At 33.7% G+C, this 23,463-nt stretch overlaps 1 protein-coding gene across 1 annotated transcript in view; it reads right to left on the bottom strand.

Moving 5' to 3' along the window:
* Positions 1-8,330: 8,330 nt before the first annotated feature.
* The window catches only part of LOC143410751 (abnormal spindle-like microcephaly-associated protein), a 31,649-nt gene continuing 16,516 nt past the window's right edge, over positions 8,331-23,463 (bottom strand). The window contains 14 exon segments of the mRNA XM_076871497.1: positions 8,331-8,639; positions 9,574-10,202; positions 10,205-11,563; positions 11,566-12,526; positions 14,968-15,189; positions 16,005-16,090; positions 16,193-16,338; positions 18,134-18,309; positions 19,000-19,060; positions 19,062-19,096; positions 19,098-19,120; positions 19,666-19,807; positions 21,170-21,237; positions 22,219-22,464. Coding sequence (XP_076727612.1) covers positions 8,331-8,639; positions 9,574-10,202; positions 10,205-11,563; positions 11,566-12,526; positions 14,968-15,189; positions 16,005-16,090; positions 16,193-16,338; positions 18,134-18,309; positions 19,000-19,060; positions 19,062-19,096; positions 19,098-19,120; positions 19,666-19,807; positions 21,170-21,237; positions 22,219-22,464 — 4,463 coding nt within the window.

Raw genomic sequence — 23,463 nt, 5'->3', positions numbered from 1 at the left:
TAATTTATTAATGTCTAAATGGCAAGATGATGATGATGATTATGATGATGATGATGATGATTATGTTATGTATTAGTTACAAAACTTTATCTGTTCATATTATTATAAGGTATATAGTCTTTTCTATAACTTCATAGCATAAATCAGTGTGTATCAAAATAAACTTTTGGGGGTTGTGAGGTGAGGAGAGCAATCATGGGGTTAGAAATGATGGTGAAATATGATGTATATTGTTATATAAAGTACATGTATAAAGAAGTGAATTCATGTAAATATAATTTGTATAAAACCAGAAAATCTGAAAAATTGTGCTCTATTTGTTTAACAAGAAATGTAATGCATTCTGTTGTCATATATAATTAAAAAATATTTAAAAATTAAAGATAAAAGATGGCATTATGTTCTAACTGAAAATAAGTACTACTTCTTTTAAAAATTGAAAAAAAGGTCTGTTGGTAAGTTGTAAACTTTATAAAGTACAAAATGTATCTTGAACATTTGGTAATACATAAACCTAGATGAAGGTATTTATAGTGTTTTTGGCAAAATTTTAAAAAATACTGTAGAGTTCATTTTTTGCAATGTATACTCATAATTATATGAGATGCATTTTGTACATATACATGTATACTACCATTATATATAATTAATAAATGATTACTACATCTCACATTAACTGCATTTATTTCAAATTAATTTTTCAAAAGAAAGCACCGATATATGACACTCTTTGATATGTACACTTGATGTGTCTTCAAATTTTAACTTTTATGTATTATGGGTTTTTTTTCTCCTTTTTATAGAATTTCTTTTTCCAAATTATTGAGATTAATGAATTTTAAACAATTTAGTATATCAGTGCAGTCTGTAGATTTTCTTTTTTAACCTAAGACAAAATACATCCCAATTTTAATAGGCTTATTGTTATGTAAATGACTTTAAAAAACCTGCATATGTAATACCCTTACCTGACCTTACTCTGGACTATTGATATATGGGTGGAGGGAGTCTCAAAGTGATCCATGGAAAAAGTAGAACAGGGATGGGTCAGGATGTGAGATTGGTGGATACTGAGTATGTCGTAGTGAGTATTCATGAAAAAGCATTGGTGGAATAGGTATGGGAAGAGAAAAAAGTGCTGTAAAGGAAAGAGGGAAAGAATAACCAGTTCAAGAGTTAAGATTTAAAAAGTCTAATGGTGGATCAATGGTAGTATGAGGGTAAAGAGTAGTTTCTTTGGAGATAGAAATAAGGTAGAAGTATAAAAAGAAGGTAACTCTGGCACAGTCCCCAAGAGAAAGAGTCAAATGAACACCACCCTCTATATTCACGCTATATATATATATAGAAAAAAGAAAAAAGAGGACTTTTGACACAGCTTTTAGTTGACCCACACTGGGTCAACTTTAGTGGGTGATTAGGGTTCTGCAAAGATGATAAATCCTTGAGTAATTTGGAATAATGTGATTTTATCTAGTCTTCATAAATGAAGATTGAGGTCTAATATAAATCACACTTGGCAAAGGAAAAGCATTTCAATGAAAAGTAAATGTATGAATAAACACATAAAACAATATTTAAACAAAAGTCAACATTCAGAATATTTATGCAATTATGTAATCACCAGTAATGTAAAAACAATGAAAACTAAAGAAAAAGTGAATTAATAAAAAACAAATAAATAATGTAATGAATGAATTAATTAATGAATAGCTAACAAGTGCAAAGTTGTAATGTGACTGGAATTGTCAAAGTTAGCTTGTAGCCATTAAAAAGTGTAAAGGTACATAGACATAGTATTTTACTACTTAGTAAGACATACCCTATGAACTATAAATTCAACTCCCAGGTGGAAAGAATTGAACACAGAACCCATTCACCTGGCTCTCTCACTTGAGAACTGTGCAAAAAATTACCTATCATTGTAGACTTGTAGCATGTGAACCCCTCTACTGTTCAAGTTTTTCTTCTTTTTTTTCATTGATCTTTTTCTCCCTACCCCCATATCATCCACCAATACTTATTTTGTATAGCAAAAACTACATACTCAGCAATCACCAGTCTTATATCTTACTATATCCATTTCCTACCTTGTGCATGACCACTTTGAGATCCCCTCCATCAAAACATCAATAGTCCAAAGTGATCAGAATGGGGATAAAATTTGCAGAATATTAAAGGTCAGTTACACAACAAGAAAGCAATAAAAAGTGGGGTTCATTTAAAGGTGAAAATAAAAAGAAAATCTTTAGACTTCACTAGTTAAAATAAAGGATCAAAAATTTATGATTTTCAATAATTTGAATTATACTCGTGAGTCACTTTTTTGGGGAAAGGGATATAAGGACATTGCTAATGAGTTTAAAGCTCAAACTGTTTTTTTAATGAGACAAAGAATAGAAAATTAAAAAATATATATTAAAGTGATTGTGATATCATTTTCATAAAAGTATATATACATATTTATTCACAAATTGCTTTCACCTTATAGACAGTTATAAGTGTAAATACATTTCTCTCAAGGCTAGGTACTGTTATTGGAAGAAAACTTTACCTTAAAATAACCCCATACAGAGGCATTTAATGCAATTAACAGGCTAATAATAATAATAATAATAATAATAATAAGTGAGGTGGGGAGAATTTCAGGGTTGTTAAGCCTGTAATATAAGTTATTTGAAAAGACATCACAGGAGCATTTTATACACTGTCTGAAGACATATATGTATATATTATTTATAAAAAGTGTTTATGAGTTCTGTAGTGAGGGTGCGCAAGTCCAATACATAGTCTTTTTTTTCTTGAATATTTTTTGTTTTAGATGGACACAGTATCATTAGTAGTTTGTTTGTTGGCTTTTTAAAAAATATATTTATTTTTAGTTTTTGGCAGACACAATATCTTTGTTTGTATGTGGTAGTGAGGTGTTGAGAGCCACAGCCGAAGGGGCCCCAGCAAACTTCCAGCTGCCAGCAAACTTCCAGACTGCCGGCTGATGATTGGCTCACAGCGGCCCCAACAACATCTAGCTTATTGGCTCCTCTGCGGTGATGCTCATTGGGCTGTTTCCCTGCCCTTACAGACCACGGAGCTGCTCTTTGGGGGACATTTTTGGCTCCGCCCATGCGACCCAGCCAATCGGCCTCAAGAGCAGGAGGATTGTGAGAGGTAGAGTGGCTTGTGGGAAGCTGGTGGTGGCAGTTGGGCTCTGAGGGTTTTTCCGGAGGAGCTGTTTTTTTTGGCGTGTGTGGTTCTAAAAATAAAGTTAGTTTCTTTTGACAAGTGGCTCCTGAATTGTGCCCAGCCAGACTGTGGCATTTGGTGGGCTACACGGGGAACGACTGAGGGTAAGTGATAAGGTAAACTGCTCACCCCTGAGTGCAGGGTGAGAAGATGGGTAGCAATATTAAGATTCTTCTTTTGTTTTGCTTCACTTTTGTTTTAAGTTGCCTGTCCCTGGAGATGTGTAAGATGGAAGAAAAACCGCTCACATCTGAGGAACAGATAGGGAGAAAGGATGGATGGACATTTCAGTAGGATAGAAAGGCTATTATAATGATTTTCTGTTGTTCCACTTTTGTTTCATTCTAGTTCAGTTTTGTTATCTTCTTGGGTTGTATAATAGTTATAGTAGAAAAATTCAAGTAAAAGAGAAGGTCTCTCGAGTTAAAAAATTTTAAGTGAAAAAAAGGTCTCTCGAGCTAGTCAGACATAGGAAAAAATTCATGTAAAAGAGAAGGCCTCTCAAGCTACTCAGACAGAGGAAAAAATTCAAATAAAAGAGAAAGTCTCTCGAACTAGTCAGACAGAGGAAAAAATTTAAGTAAAAGAGAAGGCCTCTCAAGCTAGTCAGACAGAGAAAGGAAGTGTAAAACAGAAAAAGCCATCAGGGTGAAAGTTACAACAGGAGACTGCTACTAACACCTTTCTATCACCAGAGGGTGTAAGTGTCCAACCAATAGCACCACCTTTACAGGAGACTGCTACTAACAGCTGTCTATCATCAGAGGACGTAAGTGTCCAACTAACAAGGCCACCTCCATATGCTGGGAGGCCCGCAACCCCCGCAGTTGATAGTTGGGATCCTGAGACAGGATCTCAAGTATTAACATGCCCTGTATTTGAGGTAGGAGGGCAGCGAATTTATCATGCTTTAAATTTCAAAACAGTGAAGCAGCTAAAAGAGGCTGTAACAACCTATGGTCCTCAAGCATCCTTCACTGTAAGCTTGGTCAAATCCATTACCAACTTAAACATGATGCCAGCAGATTGGGCTAATATGTGTAAAGCTGTGCTAAATGGAGGACAATACCTGTTATGAAAGGTTGCCAATGAGGAATTTTGCAAGGAGACGGCTAGGCAAAATGCAGCAGCTGGTTATCCTCAGAGAAATCTAGATATGTTGTTAGGAAAGGGACCTTATGAGGATCAGCGGCAACAAATTGCATATGATCCTGGTGTATATTTGCAAATTGCTGTAGATGCAGTTAAGGCATGGAAAACTTTACAAGGACATGGAGGTTTACAAGGTCAATTATCTAAGATAATACAAGGAGCTAATGAATCTTACACTGAATTTGTAGATAGGCTTATTCAAACAGCTACCAGAGTTTTTGGGAATACAGAACAAGCAATGCCATTAATAAAACAACTGGCTTATGATCAAGCAAATCGTTGGTGCAGAGATATCATTAGACCATGGAAACATGAAGATTTAAACACATATATTAAATTATGTAGAGACATTAATGAACAAGAGCAAGTCATGGCAGCTGCAGTAAAACAGGCTTTAGATGCCAGAGACATTAATGAACAAGGGCAAATTGTGGCAGCTGCAGTAAAACAGGCTTTAGATGCCAGGCCAAGAACATGATACAATTGTGAGCAAACAGGACATTTTAAAAGGAATTGCCCCATAGGAGGAGGGTTTAACAAAACTAGGTATCAAAGGAATAGAATACCAGGTGTTTGCCCACGATGCCGTAGAGGGAGACATTGGACTAATGAATGCTGTTCTCAGACCACCATAGAGGGTACTGCATTATCACATAATAGTAAAGACCTTATAACTTTTTTACAGGTGAAATCTCCATTGCAATGTTTAAAAACTCTATAGTCAAAAAATAGAACTGATCAGCAAAACATTAACCTAGGTCTGTATGAGCTCAAAAAACAAAATAGAACTTCATGATATGGGAAAGGGCAATAATAAAATAGATATTGAAAAAAGCATTCTGGTTCTGTCACAGATGTAAGAATAACCAAACTGGAATTCTGGATATCAGCTGTTATGGATTTGAGCTAAATCATCTTCTATTTGGTCTTTAGAAATCGCTTTAGTTAATCTCTCTGGAATCCAAATCAGCTGCTGTTCTCCCTGTGGAAACACATAAACAGAGCCCCAACTCCAGGCAATCACTGGGTCAGGACCTTTGTTAATCTCTCTGGAATCCAAATCGGCTGCTGTTCTCCCTGTGGAAACACTCAAACAGACCCCCGACTCCAGACAATTACTGGGTCAGGTCAATTATCTAAGATAATACAAGGAGCTAATGAATCTTACACTGAATTTGTAGATAGGCTTATTCAAACAGCTACCAGAGTTTTTGGGAATACATTGTCCTGTTAGAATATCCTTCCAAAGTACCTTGGGCTTATGTACATTTTTTGGACACATATGCCTTTCCACAGCACTAAGCCCTGATGAATCCAAATTTAAAAAGTTTAGAGTAAAAAGCGTTAGTTTAAGTTTATCTTTGGGGAATTCATACCCCTTCCCAATTCCTTATTTTTGCTTTAATAAGTACATTTTAATAGTTTGATGAGCTCTTTCAACTATGCCTTGTCCCTGTGGATTGTATGGGATTCCTGTTATATGAGTAATGCCAAATGATGAGCAAAATTGTTTAAAAGAGGTAGAAGTATAACCAGGGGCATTATCTGTTTTTAACTGTTTTGGAACGCCCACAGTGGCGAAATTTTGTAAAAAATGAGCTATAACATCTTTAGTTTTTTCTCCAGCTTGAAGGGAGCCCATCAAAAATCCAGAAGAAGTATCAACTGTAACATGCAAATATTTCAATTTTCCAAATTTTCGCAAGTGTGTGACGTCCATCTGCCAAACATGGTTAGGTATCAGTCCTCTAAGGATTGACTCCAAGATTAACTTGTGGTAAAAAGGTCACACAATTTTGACATTGTTTTATTATTTGTCTAGCTTGTTCCTTAGTTATTTTAAAACACTTTTGTAAAGTATTAGCATTGACATGGAACTTTTTATGAAAATTTGTAGCTTCTTCTAGTATAGAGAAAATATGTATGTCATGTGTAGTTTTATCTGCTAAATCATTGCCCAAACTAAGGGCTCCAGGCAATCCTGTATGTGCCCTGATATGTCCTATAAAGAATGGATCTTTTCTGTCCCAGATTAGACTTTGTATAGTGGAAAGCAAAAAGAAAACAGTAGAGGAAAGGGAAATCCTACCAGCATCTTCAAGGGATACTATAGCATTAACTATATACTGACTATCGGAAAATAAATTAAATATACAATCTTTAAACATCACAAAAGCTTGTAATACTGCATTAAGCTCTACCTTTTGAGCTGATTGTTTGGGTAATAAAAATGTAAAAGTTTGGTCAGGTGTAACTATTGCTGCTGTACCATTATTTGACCCATCAGTGAATATATTTGGAGCATTCCCAATAGGTGTTTTTCTTGTCATTTTTGGAAAAATTACAGGATGCGATGACCAAAAAGACAACAAAGGATTAGATGGTAAGTGGTTATCAAATGAAACATTAGATTTGCACCTGATTATTGCCCAAGTATTTAACTCATTAGCTAACTCAACAATTTGATTCATAATATATGGAGTAATAATTTTATTGGGAGAAATTCCAAACACTCCCTTTGCTGCTTTTATTCATTTGAGTATTAATTGTCCTACAGCCTCAGGATACCTAGTAAGAATAGTATTAGGAGAATAAGTTAAATGTATCCATAATAATGGACCTTCTTGCAAAAATACTCCTGTAGGAATATTTTTTGTTGGTAGTACAATAAATAATAAAGGCAAACTTATATCAATTCTATCCAAATGCATATTTTCCATATATGTTTCAATGATTTTTAATGCCTTTCTTGCTTCAGGCATTAACATTCGGGGTGAATTTAGATCTGATGGATCTTTTAGGATATCAAATAAAGGTCCCAACTCTCCTATTGGTATACCTAGATAAGGCCTTATCCAATTTATGTCTCCTAATAACTTTTGGAAGTCATTAAGTGATTTGAGTTGATCTACTCGTATTTGAATTTTTAGTGGATGGACCATGGTTGAGGATAATAGAACTCCTACATAATTAATTGGAAAATTTAATTGTACTTTATCTATTGCTATCTCTAGATTATAATTTTTTAATAAGTTTGTAAGTGTGACATAACATTCTAGCAATGTGTTTTTAGATTTGTGTGCTAATAATACATCATCCATATAGTGAAATATTTGTAGTTCAGGATTTTGATTTCTAAGTGGCTGGATTGCTTTGTTAACATAAATTTGACACATAGTTGGGCTGTTAGCCATCCCTTGAGGGAGTACTTTCCATTCATATCTCTGATCAGGACCTTCATGATTTAGTTCAGGGATAGTAAATGCAAAACGTGGACTATCCTCAGGATGAATTGGAATTGAAGAAAAAAGCAATCTTTAATATCTATAACTAAAACATACCAAGTTTTTGGCAAAGCAGAAAATTGAGGAATCCCCGATTGAGCAGGTCCCATAATAACCATCTCTTTATTAATGGCTCTTAAATCTTGTAATAATCTCCATTTACCAGATTTCTTTTTGATGACAAAAATGGGAGTATTATGGGGAGATACAGAAGGTTGTATATGTTTTTCCGCTAATTGTTGTTTGACCAGATCATGGGCTGCTTGTATCTTTTCTTTAGTCAGGGGTCATTGAGGAACCCATACTGGTCTTTCTGATTTCCAAGTAATTTTTATTATCTCAGTGGCCCTTCCTGAAAATCCAACCCATGTCTGTCTGTTCCTTGATCTATTTGTATTGGTGCTGCTATACCTTGTTATTGTTTTTCTAATCTTTTTCCTTTCCTAAAACCTTGTCTAGTCATAATAGTGGATGCATTTTGGTTGATGTTATTTGTTAATGTCAAACCTAATTGATCTAGGACTTCTCATCCCCATAAATTTATGGGAAGATGATCCAATACATATGGCTGTACAGTTCATTCACATCCTTCAGGATCCTTCCAATCTAATACCTTTGCACTTCTATGGGGATTAGTCGCCACTCCTAGGCCTAGAAGCGTTCTGGTGGCTTGTTGTAATGGCCAATGACCAGAACGCTTCTGTAGTGATTTTGTAAAATGGCCGCTGCTTTTCTATATAGTAAAAACTGCTTTCTGGTTTGCCATGTCCTGATATAATGCTGTAAAGTGACAGCAGCTCTTTTCTGCTGAACAAATCTTCTCTGAAACACAGTCATCAGAAGGAAGGGCTGAATTTGGAGGGCAGCACATTTCTGCATTTCCAGTTTTCTTGTGACTGTATCACAAAGATCTCTTTGAATCATTACTATAGCCCCACTTTGAGAATGATACTCTCCTTCCTGTGAAAAGCAAACAGAGAAGTGTTAAACCACCTGTAAATCATAACATCCCCACTTTGAACAGCTTCATATTGGGTTTTACTTCTGTAACAGTTGAATGCAGATCGGATAGCAAGACTGCCATCCTTTCCTCATATATATTTTAAATTTCTGTCTGTCTTCAGCCTGAAGAGGTCAGATTTCTGAATCTGCTTAAACACTTTTTTCTTTCCTTTTTAATTCTGACATATGACCTACAAAAATCTGTGTAATAAAAATCAGTTTTCTTTGTTCAATAAACAGCTTTGGCTCTGTGCATTAGGTAGAATGACCAAATTAGTGTGGCAGCCAGATGCATACATTGGATATTACTTCTTATCTTAAAACCTCTGTAAGAAGACTGTACAGAAGTAACTGTTTGGGTTCTTTTGCACTTAATGCTCTGTATCTTCTTTGAACAGAAATTATTGTTGCTCTAATGTGGAGATAATGTCTCCTTGTGAGAAAAGCTTTAAAATGCTTCTGAATAATAATGGCAGCTTCATGCTGTTTCTGAGTTTGTTTCCTTATGTTGATGTCCTGAAAACTTGCTTGAATGCTATTTGTTTCTTCTTTACACATATTGGGTTGAAGAGCTTTTTGTTTCTTTTTATTTGCTCGACATCTGTCTTGTAACACTTTTGTAGCCCACTGGAGCTTTTGGTAGAAACAATATTGCTTATACATTTTGTATGTGCTTTGTATTCTAATAGCAGCTCTGTTTTTCCCTTAAAAGCTGTCTTGTTTTCATTCCTTTATATGCAGCTTGAATGACCACTGCAGAATCCCATTGTCTGATAAAATTTTCTCTTTGCAATTTTGCAGCTCTGTATGTTCTATAATGTTGTTGAATTATAACTGAGGCACGTTTCTTAGTCTGAAATGAAACAAATGTTCTGTGCATTCTGAAAGTCGCCTGAATGACAACAGCAGCCCTCTGCATTTCTTTCATTTGTCTCCTTACCACCCACCCTCTGTATGATGACTGGATCTTAATAACTGCCTTTTGTAACTGAAGGACTTGTAAGTGATGCTTCTTTCCACAAAATTTTGCACGATATGTTCTCTGAATCCAAATAACAGTTTTCCTGAGAGAAAGGAATTTTCTTCTCATCATCACAGTTCTAAATCTCCTCTGAATAAGGGTGGCAGCTAAATGCATAACTTTTAAAAGTCTCCTAGTTTTCATGCCCCTAAAAGTAGCCTGAAGGCGTACTTCAGATTGCCTCAATTGGTTATACCTCTGAAATTGTTTGTTTCTTGCCTTCACTGCTTGGTATCTTTGCTGTACTATTTTTGTTGCCTTCTTTAACTTATTAAAATACATTTTCTGCTTGTATCTTCTATAGCATGACTGAATAAGTGTTGCTGCAACCTGCATCTTTCTTAGAGTTTGTCTAACTCTTGCTCCTCTAAAACTTGCCTGAAGAGTATTAATAGCCTTTAAAGTGGCCAGGTATTTTTCACGCTGAATTTTACCTTGACAATATGCTCTGTATCTTACTTGAATTGCAGCAGCTGCTCTTCTCATTGCATGGTATCTTACTGATACATTTTAAACATGGCTTTAATTAAAGTGGCTGCAATGTGCATGTGTTGAATATGTCTTCTTACTCTAATACCTCTATAAACAGCTTGGATTTTAATTGCTGTCTTCTTTAAATTAAGATACTCCTTTTGTTGATGGTTTGTAATTTTGATATCTCGATACCACCTCTGAATTATGATAGCTGAAGCTCTGTAGATTGCATATTTCTTTTGGGCTCTGTAAGCTCTATATTTAGATTGTATAATGATTGCTGCTTTGCTGAATTTCTTTATTCTTTTTCTCACTTTCATACCATGGTAAGCTGACTGTAAAACTAGCAGAGCCATTTTTGTTTTCAAATACAAACGATGTTGTTCTCTCCCAATTCTGTAAGCTCTATAATACATTTGAATCAAAAGAGCAGCTTTTCTCATGAGTCTCCACCTCTTTTGTTGCACATGCATTCTATAGTATGACTGTATGATGGCCGCACATTTGTGCTTCCTTTGAATTTGTCTTCTCAGGGTTCTTCCTTTCCATGCAGACTGAAGCACCAGTACTGCATGACGGAGTTCAACATACTCCATACGTTGTTTCTTTCCTATAGTCCATGCTCTTAGATGTTGCCGGATGATTAATGCTGCTGTTTTTAACAATCTGAATTGTTTCTGGGCCTTGTTCATTCTAAAAATAGACTGAATCTTGATTGCAGCTTGATGTTCCCTTCTGATCTGCTGCCGGGCTTTCCAGCCTCGATAAGCAGACTGAAGAGAAATCACAGCTGCTCTTTTCTTTAAAAATTGTGTTCTTATATCATAAGCAGATGTGTGTGCCCTGTACCATCTCTGAATTTTCATTACCGACCAAAGAACAGATTGTTATTTTTCCCTTTTACTGTAGCCTCTAAAAGCAGTTTGAATTTTAAGAGCCGCTAGAGATTGTTGTTTCAATAGTCGGTGAACTTTGTAACCTCTGTAGACTGCTTGCAAACAAGTAGCTGCTCTTTTGACTTGCAAGAAGTTCTTCCTCTGATTGACTTGTACTTTGTATGCACGATAGTAATTCTGAATGACAACAACTGCTTTATAAGTTTTCAGGTAGTGCTGCCGCATCCTTCTCATTCTGAAATAAGACTGCAGCGAAACAGCAGCTTTTCTTTGCAATCTCATCTGCTTTCTGACCAGGTATCCTCTAACAAAAGCTTGCAATTTGATACAAGATTCACGTATCTGCACATATTCTTCTCTCTTTCATGCAGCCATTTTCTGTGTACGGTACCATTGTTGGATTAATAGTACAGCTTCTCTTAAAAGTAAATATTGTTTACGTGCTTGTTTATTCTTGACAACTGACTGCAACTTTATTGTAGCATTTTTAGACTCACAAATTTCTTTCTGGAAATATAAGCATGATAATATGACTGAATCTTTATAATAGATGTTAAGATATGAATAAATGTTTTCCTGACTTGCATCCCTCTATATGCAGACTGTAGAACAAAGACAGCAGAACGTGTTCTCTGATAAGTTGCTAGAACTTTCCTGGCTGAAATGTAAGCTCGGAAATGAGTCTGAATTATAATGGCTACTTTCTTCATCCTCTTATATTTCCGTAATTGCTGATGTTTTCTTATGTGTGACTGCAATCTGATAACAATCTTCTTAAGGTTTAAAAGTCTAAATTTTTTCTGTCGCATTCTCCAATATGATTGGAAAACATAAGCAGCTCTAATTTGTCTGTATGAATTCTGAGCCTTCATTCTCCTGAAAGCTGCCTGTAGTTGAATGACTGCAGCTCATTTCTGTAAGTAGTTGGTGCGCTCAATCTTTCCTTTAAGGTATGCTCTGTAGTACTTCTGGATAGTCAGTACAGACTCTTTCTTTCTTTTATATAACTTTTGGGCTTGAAAGCACCGAAATCTTCTCTGAATAATAACAATACAAGATCTAATATAAATATATTTCTGTAATTCTCTGTGCCTTCTATACCATGATTGTATGACAATAGCAGACTTTTCTTTAGCTTTTCTCCTAGAATGCCATTCTCTAAAAGCTCTTTGCGATATTACTGCAGCTTTTATTTGTAATTGCATTTTATGTTGCTTCCATCTTCTGAACACAGATTGGATTATAAGGAATGATGATTTTAACCTTTTATATCTTTGTTGATCTTATTTTCTTCTTAAACTAGCACGCCAATCCCTTTGAAATGTAATTGTGGACCAAAGATATCGTTTATAAGATTTAACAGCAATTATCATTCTTATTCTAGATTGCAGGATGACTGAATAATATTTCAATTTCAGAAATCTTTTTCTAGTGGAATATCTTCACCAATACCCCTGGGAAAGGTAATAAAGGACAAAATGTAAAATAGACATAGCTTTCTATTCTTAATACTTTTGAAAATATTAAGTTTTCTAATACCATGCTTAAAAATGAACACATTAATTAGAAAGCCAATATTTCATTGCTAACATCTTGTTTATAATTTAGTCTTTACAGTGACACAGCTGTAGTCAATTCAGAAATCCATTTCAATTCTGATTGTATTTACACTGCATTTGTATTACAGAGTCATAAGTAGCAATTTTGTTATATTAAAAGGAAAAGAAAAATATTATAATATTTTTGATATCTATTGGTTATATATAATTTCTGAAGACTTTATTTCCAGATCTTAAATATTTCCTTTATTTTATGGTTGTTAAACTATCTTATTATGCTTGAAAATTCTGTACATAAGGCATCCTGTACTATAACATTACAGGACTGATAATATAAACATAGTGAGCCCTCTGTTTCCATGGATTTCCCATCCATGAATTCAAACAGGTGAGGGTGGAACATTTTCCAAAAGAAAAAAGAAAAGAAAGATGTGACTGTATTGAACACGTACCAACTTGATTTCTTGCTATCATTCTCTAAACAATAAAGTCTAAAAACTATTTATACACTACTGGCATTGCATTGAATACTAGAAATACTATGAGAGAATTCAAAGCATACTGGAGGATGAGGATGTGCATGGTCATACACAAATACCATGCCATTTTGTAAACATACAGATTTGGATATCTGCTGGGGTCCTAGAACCAATTCCTCATGGATACCAAGGGACAACTATACAGGAGTTTGAGAAACAAATGAGCTAGACCACTTTCAGGGTTATTATTGTTATTAAAAATAAAATTACTTTCTTTTACCAAATATGGGGATTATAGATATATAATATATGGAATGAATATATATATATATATATATATATATATGGAATTTTGGAAACACTCTAAAGTAAGCAAACTTTTGTCTCTTGAAAAGCCACAATTATAATGTAGCTTCTTAGTCAATGAAACAATATGTTGGCTCAACAAACAGGACTGCAGACTTTCCAGCCAATTCCAGTTGCTGATATCTACATGATCCCAGGTTACTGGTAATCAAGTTCCAGATAATTCTTATAGAAACCTGTCCAAAACAATCTATAAATTGTTGATTAGGAGAGGGGCATGTTGTTTCTTACTATATATTTTTTCCTTTCATGCAAGTAGAGCAGTATAGGGACTGGGTACCAAAGAACCTACAGAAAAAAAAGAAAAGAAAAAAAAGAAAAAATCTCAGAATAATAAGTAAACAATAAATGTATAAGCTTAGTACTATTTACATTTGTAGCAAAACCATGAAATGCTAAGGTGCATATCTAACAAAATATGTACAAAATCTATATGAGCAAAAATTCAGAACTGATGAAATATCAGAAATTTAGATCTAAATATACCATGGTCATGTATGTTTAGGAAGACTCAAAATTATCAAGATGTCAATTCTTTATTTTGATTCAATCCAATCTCAATCAAAATCTCACCAATTACTTTGGATATCAGCAAACTGATGCTAACATTATACAAAAAAGCAAAGGACCCAGTATAGTCAACACAAGGAACATATTATGTTAAATAGATATTACATATTTTGGCTAAAAAGAAAAATAACATAGACATTCTATTGACTAATTATAAGCACTATTTTCATTATATACTAACTAAATGGGCTTGGAAGAAAAATGTGTGTATTATTTGTTCCCAAAGAGAAGTTTCTAGGACTCATTATTAAGATAAAGCTATACCTTGGTAAGGTACATGGATTCAAAGTAGAGTGATGCTGTATGCCACAATGTCCCATGCAGTGGAAGACTACAAATCTCTAATACAAAATTAAGACAGCAAGATTCATAGAACTAGAGTCTTGTCCCTTTCAGAACAAAGAAGGCATTTCAATTATGTTTCAGTCTTATGCTGAATGTAGCAAAGAGATTCACAGGTAGTAAGGAGACGCTAAATATTTTTTAAATCAAATATAGTCAGCTTTCTGTATCTATGAATTCTACATTATTAAATTCAACCAAGAGATTGATATTCCAGAAAAAAAAGTGCCTGTTCTGAACATGTACAGAATTTTCCTGTTATCATTATTCTTTGAACAATACAGTATAATAACCATTTATACGGCACTTATATTGTGTTAGGTATTATAAGTAATATAGAAAATTAAAATATACAGGAAGATGTACATAGATAATATGCAAATCATATACACCTTAGATTAGTTAAAATCTAGCATATAACAATATAATCATTCATGTGAGGAAAAATCTGCTTAAATCTATAAATTTCATTATTTAAGAAATGTAAGAAAATATTTTATGCATTAAGCTTAATTGACATCAACCAAAATTATTTAAAGATAGTGAATTAAAACAAAAACAACCACAAAAAAACTTTACCTTCTTATTATAGAAGGCACAAACTGCATTTACCCAGTCCATCAATAATTTCACATTTTCACTATACTGTTCAAAGAAACCACTATTTATTTTGTCTTTTTTCTTATTAATAATAGCATCAGAGCAGCACGACACTGCAGACAATGATTTCTTTATACTGTGTGTGTATTTTAGAAAGTGAATTTCTTCCTTTAATTGCTCTAAATTAAGGGAAATATCCACCTGAAACATATAAAAAAGGATAAATTCCTTAATTTTTTATATATTAGTTTATATTTTTAATGTTTTATTGGTGCTTTATATTGTACATATTAGTGGGATTCATTGTTACATATTCATACATACCCATAACATGATTTGTCAATGCCATTTCCTAGTACCCTTCTCCCCTTTTCCTCCTCTCCTGCCTTCTCCTTTCTTGCCTCACTTTCCTCTACTATACTGGTCTTCTATTTTCATGAGATTCCCCACCCTATCCCCCCTTTTTTTCCCTTTGTTCTCTCTAGTTCCACATCATGTTATTTTTGACCTACAGAATTAAAGTATCTATTCTGTATTTTGATCAACTGCAGGTTAAAAAAATAAAACCTAATCAGAAATTTTAAAATCCAAAAATAAAATTCCCAAAGTACAGAAAAATCTACATTTTCTTTAAGGACCTCATACATGCTAGGCAAGGCAAGCACTCTTCTTCTAAGCTACATCGCCATCCTACAATCTACACTGATAAAATATCTAGTGGTTAAGAAAATGAGATTTGGGGCCACACAAGCTTAGATTCTCAGCACAGTTCCACCTATCAATGATATAAACTTGAGCTTCAATTTCCTCACCTGTGAAGGAGACTTAACATGACCTAATGCATGTGTGAGAAATATTAAAATAGAATACATACAAAAATTATCACAGGCCTGAGACAGAATAAATTCTAATAAGTGGTAGTTATTATTGTGTTTATTTGATTCAAATTCCTTTTATAAACTACTAATCAAAATTGAAAAATAAAAAAAACACAAAATGTGCCAAATGTATAATACCTGAAAAGCAAATGCAATTTTCCAAAGCAATGCAAGAGTCATTTCTCTGTGCCTATCCATAATATCCTTAGATAGGATTGAATTTCCTGCCAATAAAAATGCAGTCCATTAGCATGATTCATGTATATATATATATATATATATACCAATATTCAATGAGAATAAGTATTTCTCTGTTCAGTTTTTACCATGTTCATCACTTAATTGAATTCCTCATGATTTAAGAATTTGAAGAACAATGTCAACATTGTGCATTTTTTGAAGACGACTTATTGCAGGAATCCTGAGTTTCTTTGAAAGATTCCAGTTCTATGTGAGAAGTTCCATGGTTCGCCTAGTAGTAAAGAAATTTTCAGATGAATTCGCTATGTAACAATATATATGAAAAGAAATATTCATTTAAAAATAGTTATTACCCACATAAATCCCAAGAGTTTAAAGAGAGTAAGGTCAAAAAGACTCCAAATAACTATCTCAAAACTGTATTGCTCCATAGTTAATGAGTAGCTGTTTTTCATTTTTAATTTTTAAATATAGAAATTCATGAATAAAATGATAAGAAAACTGAAACATACACAAAAATATACATACATATCAACAAAATAATAAACTTCTTCAGAGAAAGAAAAAAAGGAAGGAGAGGAAGGATAAGAAGAAGGAGGCATGTATTAAGGTGTGCTATAATCTATTAATCAAGTTAAGTGTTTTTTTTTGTTTTTGTTTTTATTTTAGTTATCATGGTAAATCCCATAGTCAGGTATTAGTGGCCTTTTTTTTTTTTACAGAGAAAGAAACAAAGGTCCAGGAGGAAGTTAATTTAATTGATCTAATTCATCATCATATACTGCTATGACAGAAATAAGACAGCAATTAAAATCTTGTTTCATCAGTTTCCATAACAACAGTTGGTCGAATTCTCTTTCTCTCTCTCTGTGTATAATAGTAATGCATACTATAAACATATTTGAATGTCTACCTAAAAAAGACATGTACTCCAGAGCTTGAATTCAAATTCCTAATATCATCTAGGTTACCAATATTTTATCAACTACACAATAGGCAATATTTCCATAGAAAAAGCAAGCCTCATATGATGTTGTATGTAACTAAAAGGTGACCAAATTATTTACAGAATCATGGTTTCTAAAGGCTAGAAAATGACTTAAGATCATCCTAGACCAATCAATGTAGGAAACATTTCTGCAACAATAGACCAACCCATTACCAGTTTAACTGGCTGGTTTGAAATTCAAATACACATAAAAAAAACACATAATGAGGCTGGGGCTGTAGCTCAGTGGTAGAGCACTTGCCTAGCATGTGTGAAGCACTGGGTTTGATTCTCAGCACCACATAGAAGTAACTAAATTAAATAAAGATATTGTGCCCATCTATAACTAAATCTCTCTCTCTCTCTCTTTTTTAACCCCCAAAGTGTTTCCTTGATAAGGGTATAACATATTGGAGAGTTCCCTAGAAATAAGACTATTGTCTCCAATCCAGAAATTCTAAAGAGACTAATTGAAGTACATGGTCAAAGTCAGGCCTTCCAAAGCTGAAATAAGCAATCCATTACTAAAATCATAGCCAACTGTGAGGGAGTCCAGTTTATTATTTGGTAAATATTCTGTAATTTAAAGTCAGGCTTAAAAGAGTCTATATCTCCATTTTACTCTATAAAACTTGGGCAAGTCATTCTATCACTTCATTTGATTTTAATCAAACATTAAAACAAAGTAAATGCTACTAAAGCTAGTCTGAAATGATAATGGAACTCATGAAGCTACTGTTGACATAAAATGTATTTAAGTGTTTAATGTTTTAATTAGTCTCATGCTCTTTCCCAGTCTTTTTCTGAGATATCAGTAGTTCCTAACCATGTACTGCAGAGCATGTACTCAAGTCACATGCCAACAGAAAAAAAAGTGTGATAGGAGAAAAGTTTCTCGGCATAAAACTGATATCATTTTTTGAAAGAGAAATCTCAATTTTTTTCAACCCTAAATTTATTCCATTACAAGAAAGAACAAAAATATATATATATATATATTTATAAGTACAGAGTACGACATTTTCCAAAAAAAATTGGTCTATTCCATTAGCAAAATGATTCTATTTCTTATACTTACACATGACGCACTCCACACTGCAAATCTACAGCAAGATTTGTAACAGAAAAATAAAATTCATCAAATGGTGTCTGAACATGGCTAACAGGCAATCCCAAAAAGCCAAGGTGACGGGAAAGATCACCTTCACCACTTAGGAAATCTCGTGAAAAAGCCAGAAGGATTTCTTTACTAGCCTACAAAGAAACAGGTTGCAGATATAATATTTCAATAGTATAACTTTTTATATAATAAAAGCAAATCCTTTTGCTCATTCTGTAAATATAGACATAAAATTAATTATAGTATAAAAAGATTTTCAGTTTCATATCAAATGTTAATACTGCAAATATCATACATTTTCATTTTAATGTTCTCTTTAAAATTTGCTCATAATTAATAACATACTACAAAACCTAGCATTAATTTGATAATATACTACATCAAAATTAGGTAAGAAATTTCCCTCAAAATTAATTTCTTAGAAACATAGTTTAGTTCATTTTCATGTCAAAATTAAGAGTAATAATGATGTACTGGTGAAAGGTTAACCAACAAAAAATCAGGAAAGGTAGAATTACTGATGGGATTCACTAAATAAACATTCATTCATATTATATTCTAACATATTAGTCTCTAGAAATGTTCTTTCTGGGCTGGGGATGTGGCTCAGTGGTACAGTACTTGCCCCACATGTGTGAGGCAATGAGTTTAATGCTCAGCACCACATATAAATAAATGAATAAAATAAAGGTTCATCAACAGCTAAAAAAAATTTAAAAAAAAAAACAAAATTAATGTTCTTTCTAAACAGAAAATATGCCACAAGATCAACAAAAGTCTTAAATGGGAAATTTGAAATATATAAGATAAAATGAAAATTATACCTTGAATTCAGCATCTTTACAGAAGAGACAAGGATCATGATCAATAAGTCTGGAAAGCTTAGCATACCAACAACAATAACTTTTTCAATGTGAAAAAGCTTGGACAAAGCTTCTTCATGATCTTAGAAAAAATAATAACAAATTCATCCATGAAAGGCAAGTTGCACTTAAAACATAAAAAAAGTAGTAGCAAACAAATAAAAAAATCACACTATGTGCCTTTCTTAGTGTTTTACATATATGAATTCAATAAACCTATACAACAACTCTACATAAGAGGTACCATTTAATATTTTCAATTCATGGATAAGGAAAATGGGCACATGAGGAGATTTAGCTGGATTCATTCAACTGACATTTACGGAGCACCTACTATTTGCAAGCTTTGTCCTAGGCACTATATATACAGTAGCAAAGCATGATAAATATAATCTGAATAGGATTTATAATCTATTGGAGGGAGAAGATGGATAGAGACAAAAAATAGTAGTAATAATTATACATAGTGAAGAGGAATAATGGGAATAAGGGAAAGGAAGGCAGTGGAAACAGACCTATTTAGACTGGTTTCTTTAAGAAAGTAAAACATAAATAAAAACAGGAAGAATAACCAGAAGCCATTTGTGCATAGTGTGGAGAAAATGCAAAGGAAGCAGCAATGTTAACCATCTCTGTATGAATGAGGAACAGTAGGGTGTCTATATTCAGCTGCTATATCAGGATTCCAAAGCAAGCGATTCAGAATAAACATAGCCAACCCTGTGACATCACTATTGTCTTCCAAAGATATGAGTTCACCATAAATTGTCTAAAAACAAAAAATTAAAACCTAAAGTCAGAATCATACTACCTCAAAAAAGGAATGAAACGCTATTGGAGAAGAGTAGACAACAATCTTCTAAAGAACTGGTAATAGTCTATATCCTAAACAGTAAGGAAATGACATAGTCATTCAATAAATAACCCTTTAAAACTATACATATATAGTTTATGCATTTTTAAATGTTTACTTCACAAAAAAAAGACAAAACTTAGAACTTAGCTAAATTTTTAAGCATCTGACAAGGAGCTTTTACATTTATGTTTAAAATTTTTCCTTTAAGTTAAAGGAATATTACAGGTATATGCCATTGCTGGGGGCAGTGGTATATACCTGTAATCTCATTTACTTGGAGGCTAAGGCAGGAGGAACACAAATTTGAGGCCAGCCTCAGCAACTTAGCAAGACCCAGTCTAAATAAAAAATAAAAAGTATTGGAGTAGAGTACTGCTGGATTCAATCTCCAGTACCAAAAATTTTAAAAAGTATAGAAACATTGTTCAAATTTAATTATAACCATGCAACTACAGATATCATGAAAGTATAACAGAACCCTAATTATTCAAAATTTTATAATAGTTAACAAGTACTATGTAATAATTCAAATCTGGATGACGTTTTTTAAGTAGTAGTCCATCAAATAATTGGAAAGTTGTGATTTGGCTCAGACAGTTGTAGGTACAAGGCTTGACCAATTACTAGCATTTTACAAGTCACTTAATATCATAGCTTTCACTTTGTTAGAGAAGTAAAAATAATAATACACATCTCATTGAGATTTAAAGAGACTTAAATTAGAAAATATGTTTTAAATAGCCTAGTCTTTTCATTTATAAATGTTCAAAAAATTAGTTTACTATACTATAGGTTCATTACAGCCAAGATCACATTATGTATATTTAAAAGACTACAGAAGTAGCTGGGCATGGTGGTGACACAACTGTAATCCCAAGTGGCTTGGAAGGCTGAGGCAGTTTGAGGCCAGCCTTAGCAATTAAACAAGGCCCTAAACAAGTTAGCTAGACCTTGTCTCTAAATAAAAAATAAAAAAGGCTGTAGGTGTGGCTCAATGGTAAAGTGTTCAATCTCCAATACAAAAAAAAAAAAAAGAAAGAAAGAAGAAAAAGACTATAGAAATAAATTACTCTGTAACAATATGTCAATAATAAATAATGACATGGTCTACTTATCTAATCAGTATTTCCTAGTTGGCCTTATATTTTATATTGAAGATGAATCAAGCTAAACAAATAATTTTATAACTTCTATGAGTAAAACCACATTTTATTAAAGAATATTCTAAGTATATAATTGAAAAATAAACTGTTTAAAAATAAAACATATCCTCACCTCTACGCCAATTCGAAGCCACAAAGGATTATAGGATAATAGCCAGTTCAAGACTTTCTGACGTTCTCCTGAAATATAGATCAAAAGAAAGACAAGTTCAGATCACTAATTAAATAAAGAGGATAAAATTCCACGGAAAAGATATCAGTGGAAAAAAAAGAATAATCACTTAAATGAAGCATATTGTCTATATGAAAAATACTTCTATTGTTAACTATACATTATTATATTTATGTATGTGAGATTTGGGGCAGAAAAGCTAAAGCAAGTAAATTTAGCTTTGAAACAAAAAATATCTCTATCTATCTATACACACACATACACATACACACACACACACACACACACACACACACAAAATGAAATCAGTGTCTGGAAGAGATAATTTTATTTTTATATTTATTGTAGCATTATTCACTGTAGCCAAGATGTGGAAACAATCTAAGTATCCATCAATGAAAGAAAGAATAAAGAAAATGGGTTGTGTCTATACACATAATGAAATACTATTCAGCCTCTAAGATGAAGGAAATATGTCTTTTTTCACAACATGGATAAGCCTGTAGGACATTATGTTAAGTGCAATAAGCAAGGAAAGGAAAAACAATCACTGTATTATCTTGCTTGCACATGTAATCTAAAAACATTGAATTCACAGAAGCAGAGAGAATGGTGGTTGCCAAGGGCTGAGGAGATGCTTATCAAAAGGGTACAAAGTTTCATTTATGCAAGATGAATAAGTTCTAGAGATTTACTGTATAGTATTGTGATTATAGTTATCAAAGCTGAATTACAAACTTGAAATCTGTTAAGAATACATCTTAAATGTCCTCAACCAACCCATCCTCCTCACAAACGTAACTATGTAAGGTGCTAGATATGTTAATCAGCTACATTGTAGTTATCATCTTACAATATATATGCATATTAACATCACACTGTATATCTTAAATATATACAATTTTTATCTGTCAATTATACTTCCTTCAATAAAACTGGGGGCAGGGACTAAATGCAAAATTTAAAAAATTAACCAGTAACCTTCTTACCAATATCTTTCCAGAGGTGTTTATCTTTTCGAACAATTAACTGCCTATTTTCAATTTCAATTTCAAGCTTTTTAATAGCTTTAACAATTTTTTCAGATGTAAATAAACAGCATGCTGTGCAGCGTAATCTATTCAACCTGCACCGTGCAGTATAAGCTCTGAGAGACATTTCATCTTTTGTAGGCGCTCTAGGAACACTTATTTTATGTTGATTCTCCGCTCCCAAAAGAAGAGTAGCAGCATTTACTGGGTAATAAAAAAAAAGGATAAATGTTTCTGGTTAAAAAACATCATAAATTCTTAAATTCAGCAATAAAATCCAACTTAAGATGATAAAAATGGAATCCATTTCCCACTCCTTCCAAGTTTTCTTCTGATTCTCTAATCTTAAAATGTAGTTGTCATCATTCACTAAGTATCTTGGGCCAATATATCTCCACAACCTGTTAGCACTACCTGCTACCACCAACATTTAAAATATTAGCTTCTCTAATCCAGAATATTAAATGACCTTTGAACTGGCTTATTTTCCATCATTTTTATAAATTAATAAAAAAAGTTAAGCTCCTAAAGAATGTGATTTTTGCTCAGATCCAAGATGGTAGACCAGAGGGAGGCAGCATTCTGTGTCGCTCCATGACCAGGGTCTCAGCCTGTGGGAATACTGCTTTGCTGAGAGTGATAGAGGACCCCCCATAGCTGATCCTGAGCAGGAATCACAGCCTCTTTGCCCGCAAGGCCCCAGGCCTCAGCTTTAGAAAAGGACTTCCGACTCCTGACTACTTGCTCACGCAGGTCACAAGGTGCCTTAGTGGGACCACTGGCATCAGCACCAGCGCAGAATTCCCAGACGCCGCTCCCACGAAGTACAGCTGCTACCCATGAGCAGGAACTCCAGCCGCCACTCCCACGTGGACCCCCATCTACCAATGTGAGGCTCCCTCTGTCGCTTCCATCTTGGGACTCTGCAACTACTGTCTTAGTCCCCTATTTTCAGTAGCCGGCCTGCACCTGGGGACATCAGAAGCTCTGAAAAAAAGCTGAGAGCTGCAACATTGCATGCTACAGAGCTCATCTAAACCAATCACAACACATCTCCTGGCTACCGCACCCCACCCCTCCCAACACCCCATCGCAGAAAGCAGCTGCCTCCATCTTGGGTCATCTTCATCACCATCTTCAGTTGGGGCAACTACCAGTTTGGAACACCAAATAACCACGTACCCATAGTTTTCTAATTCCTCC

The sequence above is a fragment of the Callospermophilus lateralis genome, chromosome 11, assembly GCF_048772815.1.
Source record: "Callospermophilus lateralis isolate mCalLat2 chromosome 11, mCalLat2.hap1, whole genome shotgun sequence".
Lineage (NCBI taxonomy): Eukaryota > Metazoa > Chordata > Mammalia > Rodentia > Sciuridae > Callospermophilus > Callospermophilus lateralis.
The sequence above is the reverse complement of the archived record's forward strand: the minus strand, read 5'-3'. Positions and strand labels throughout refer to the sequence as shown.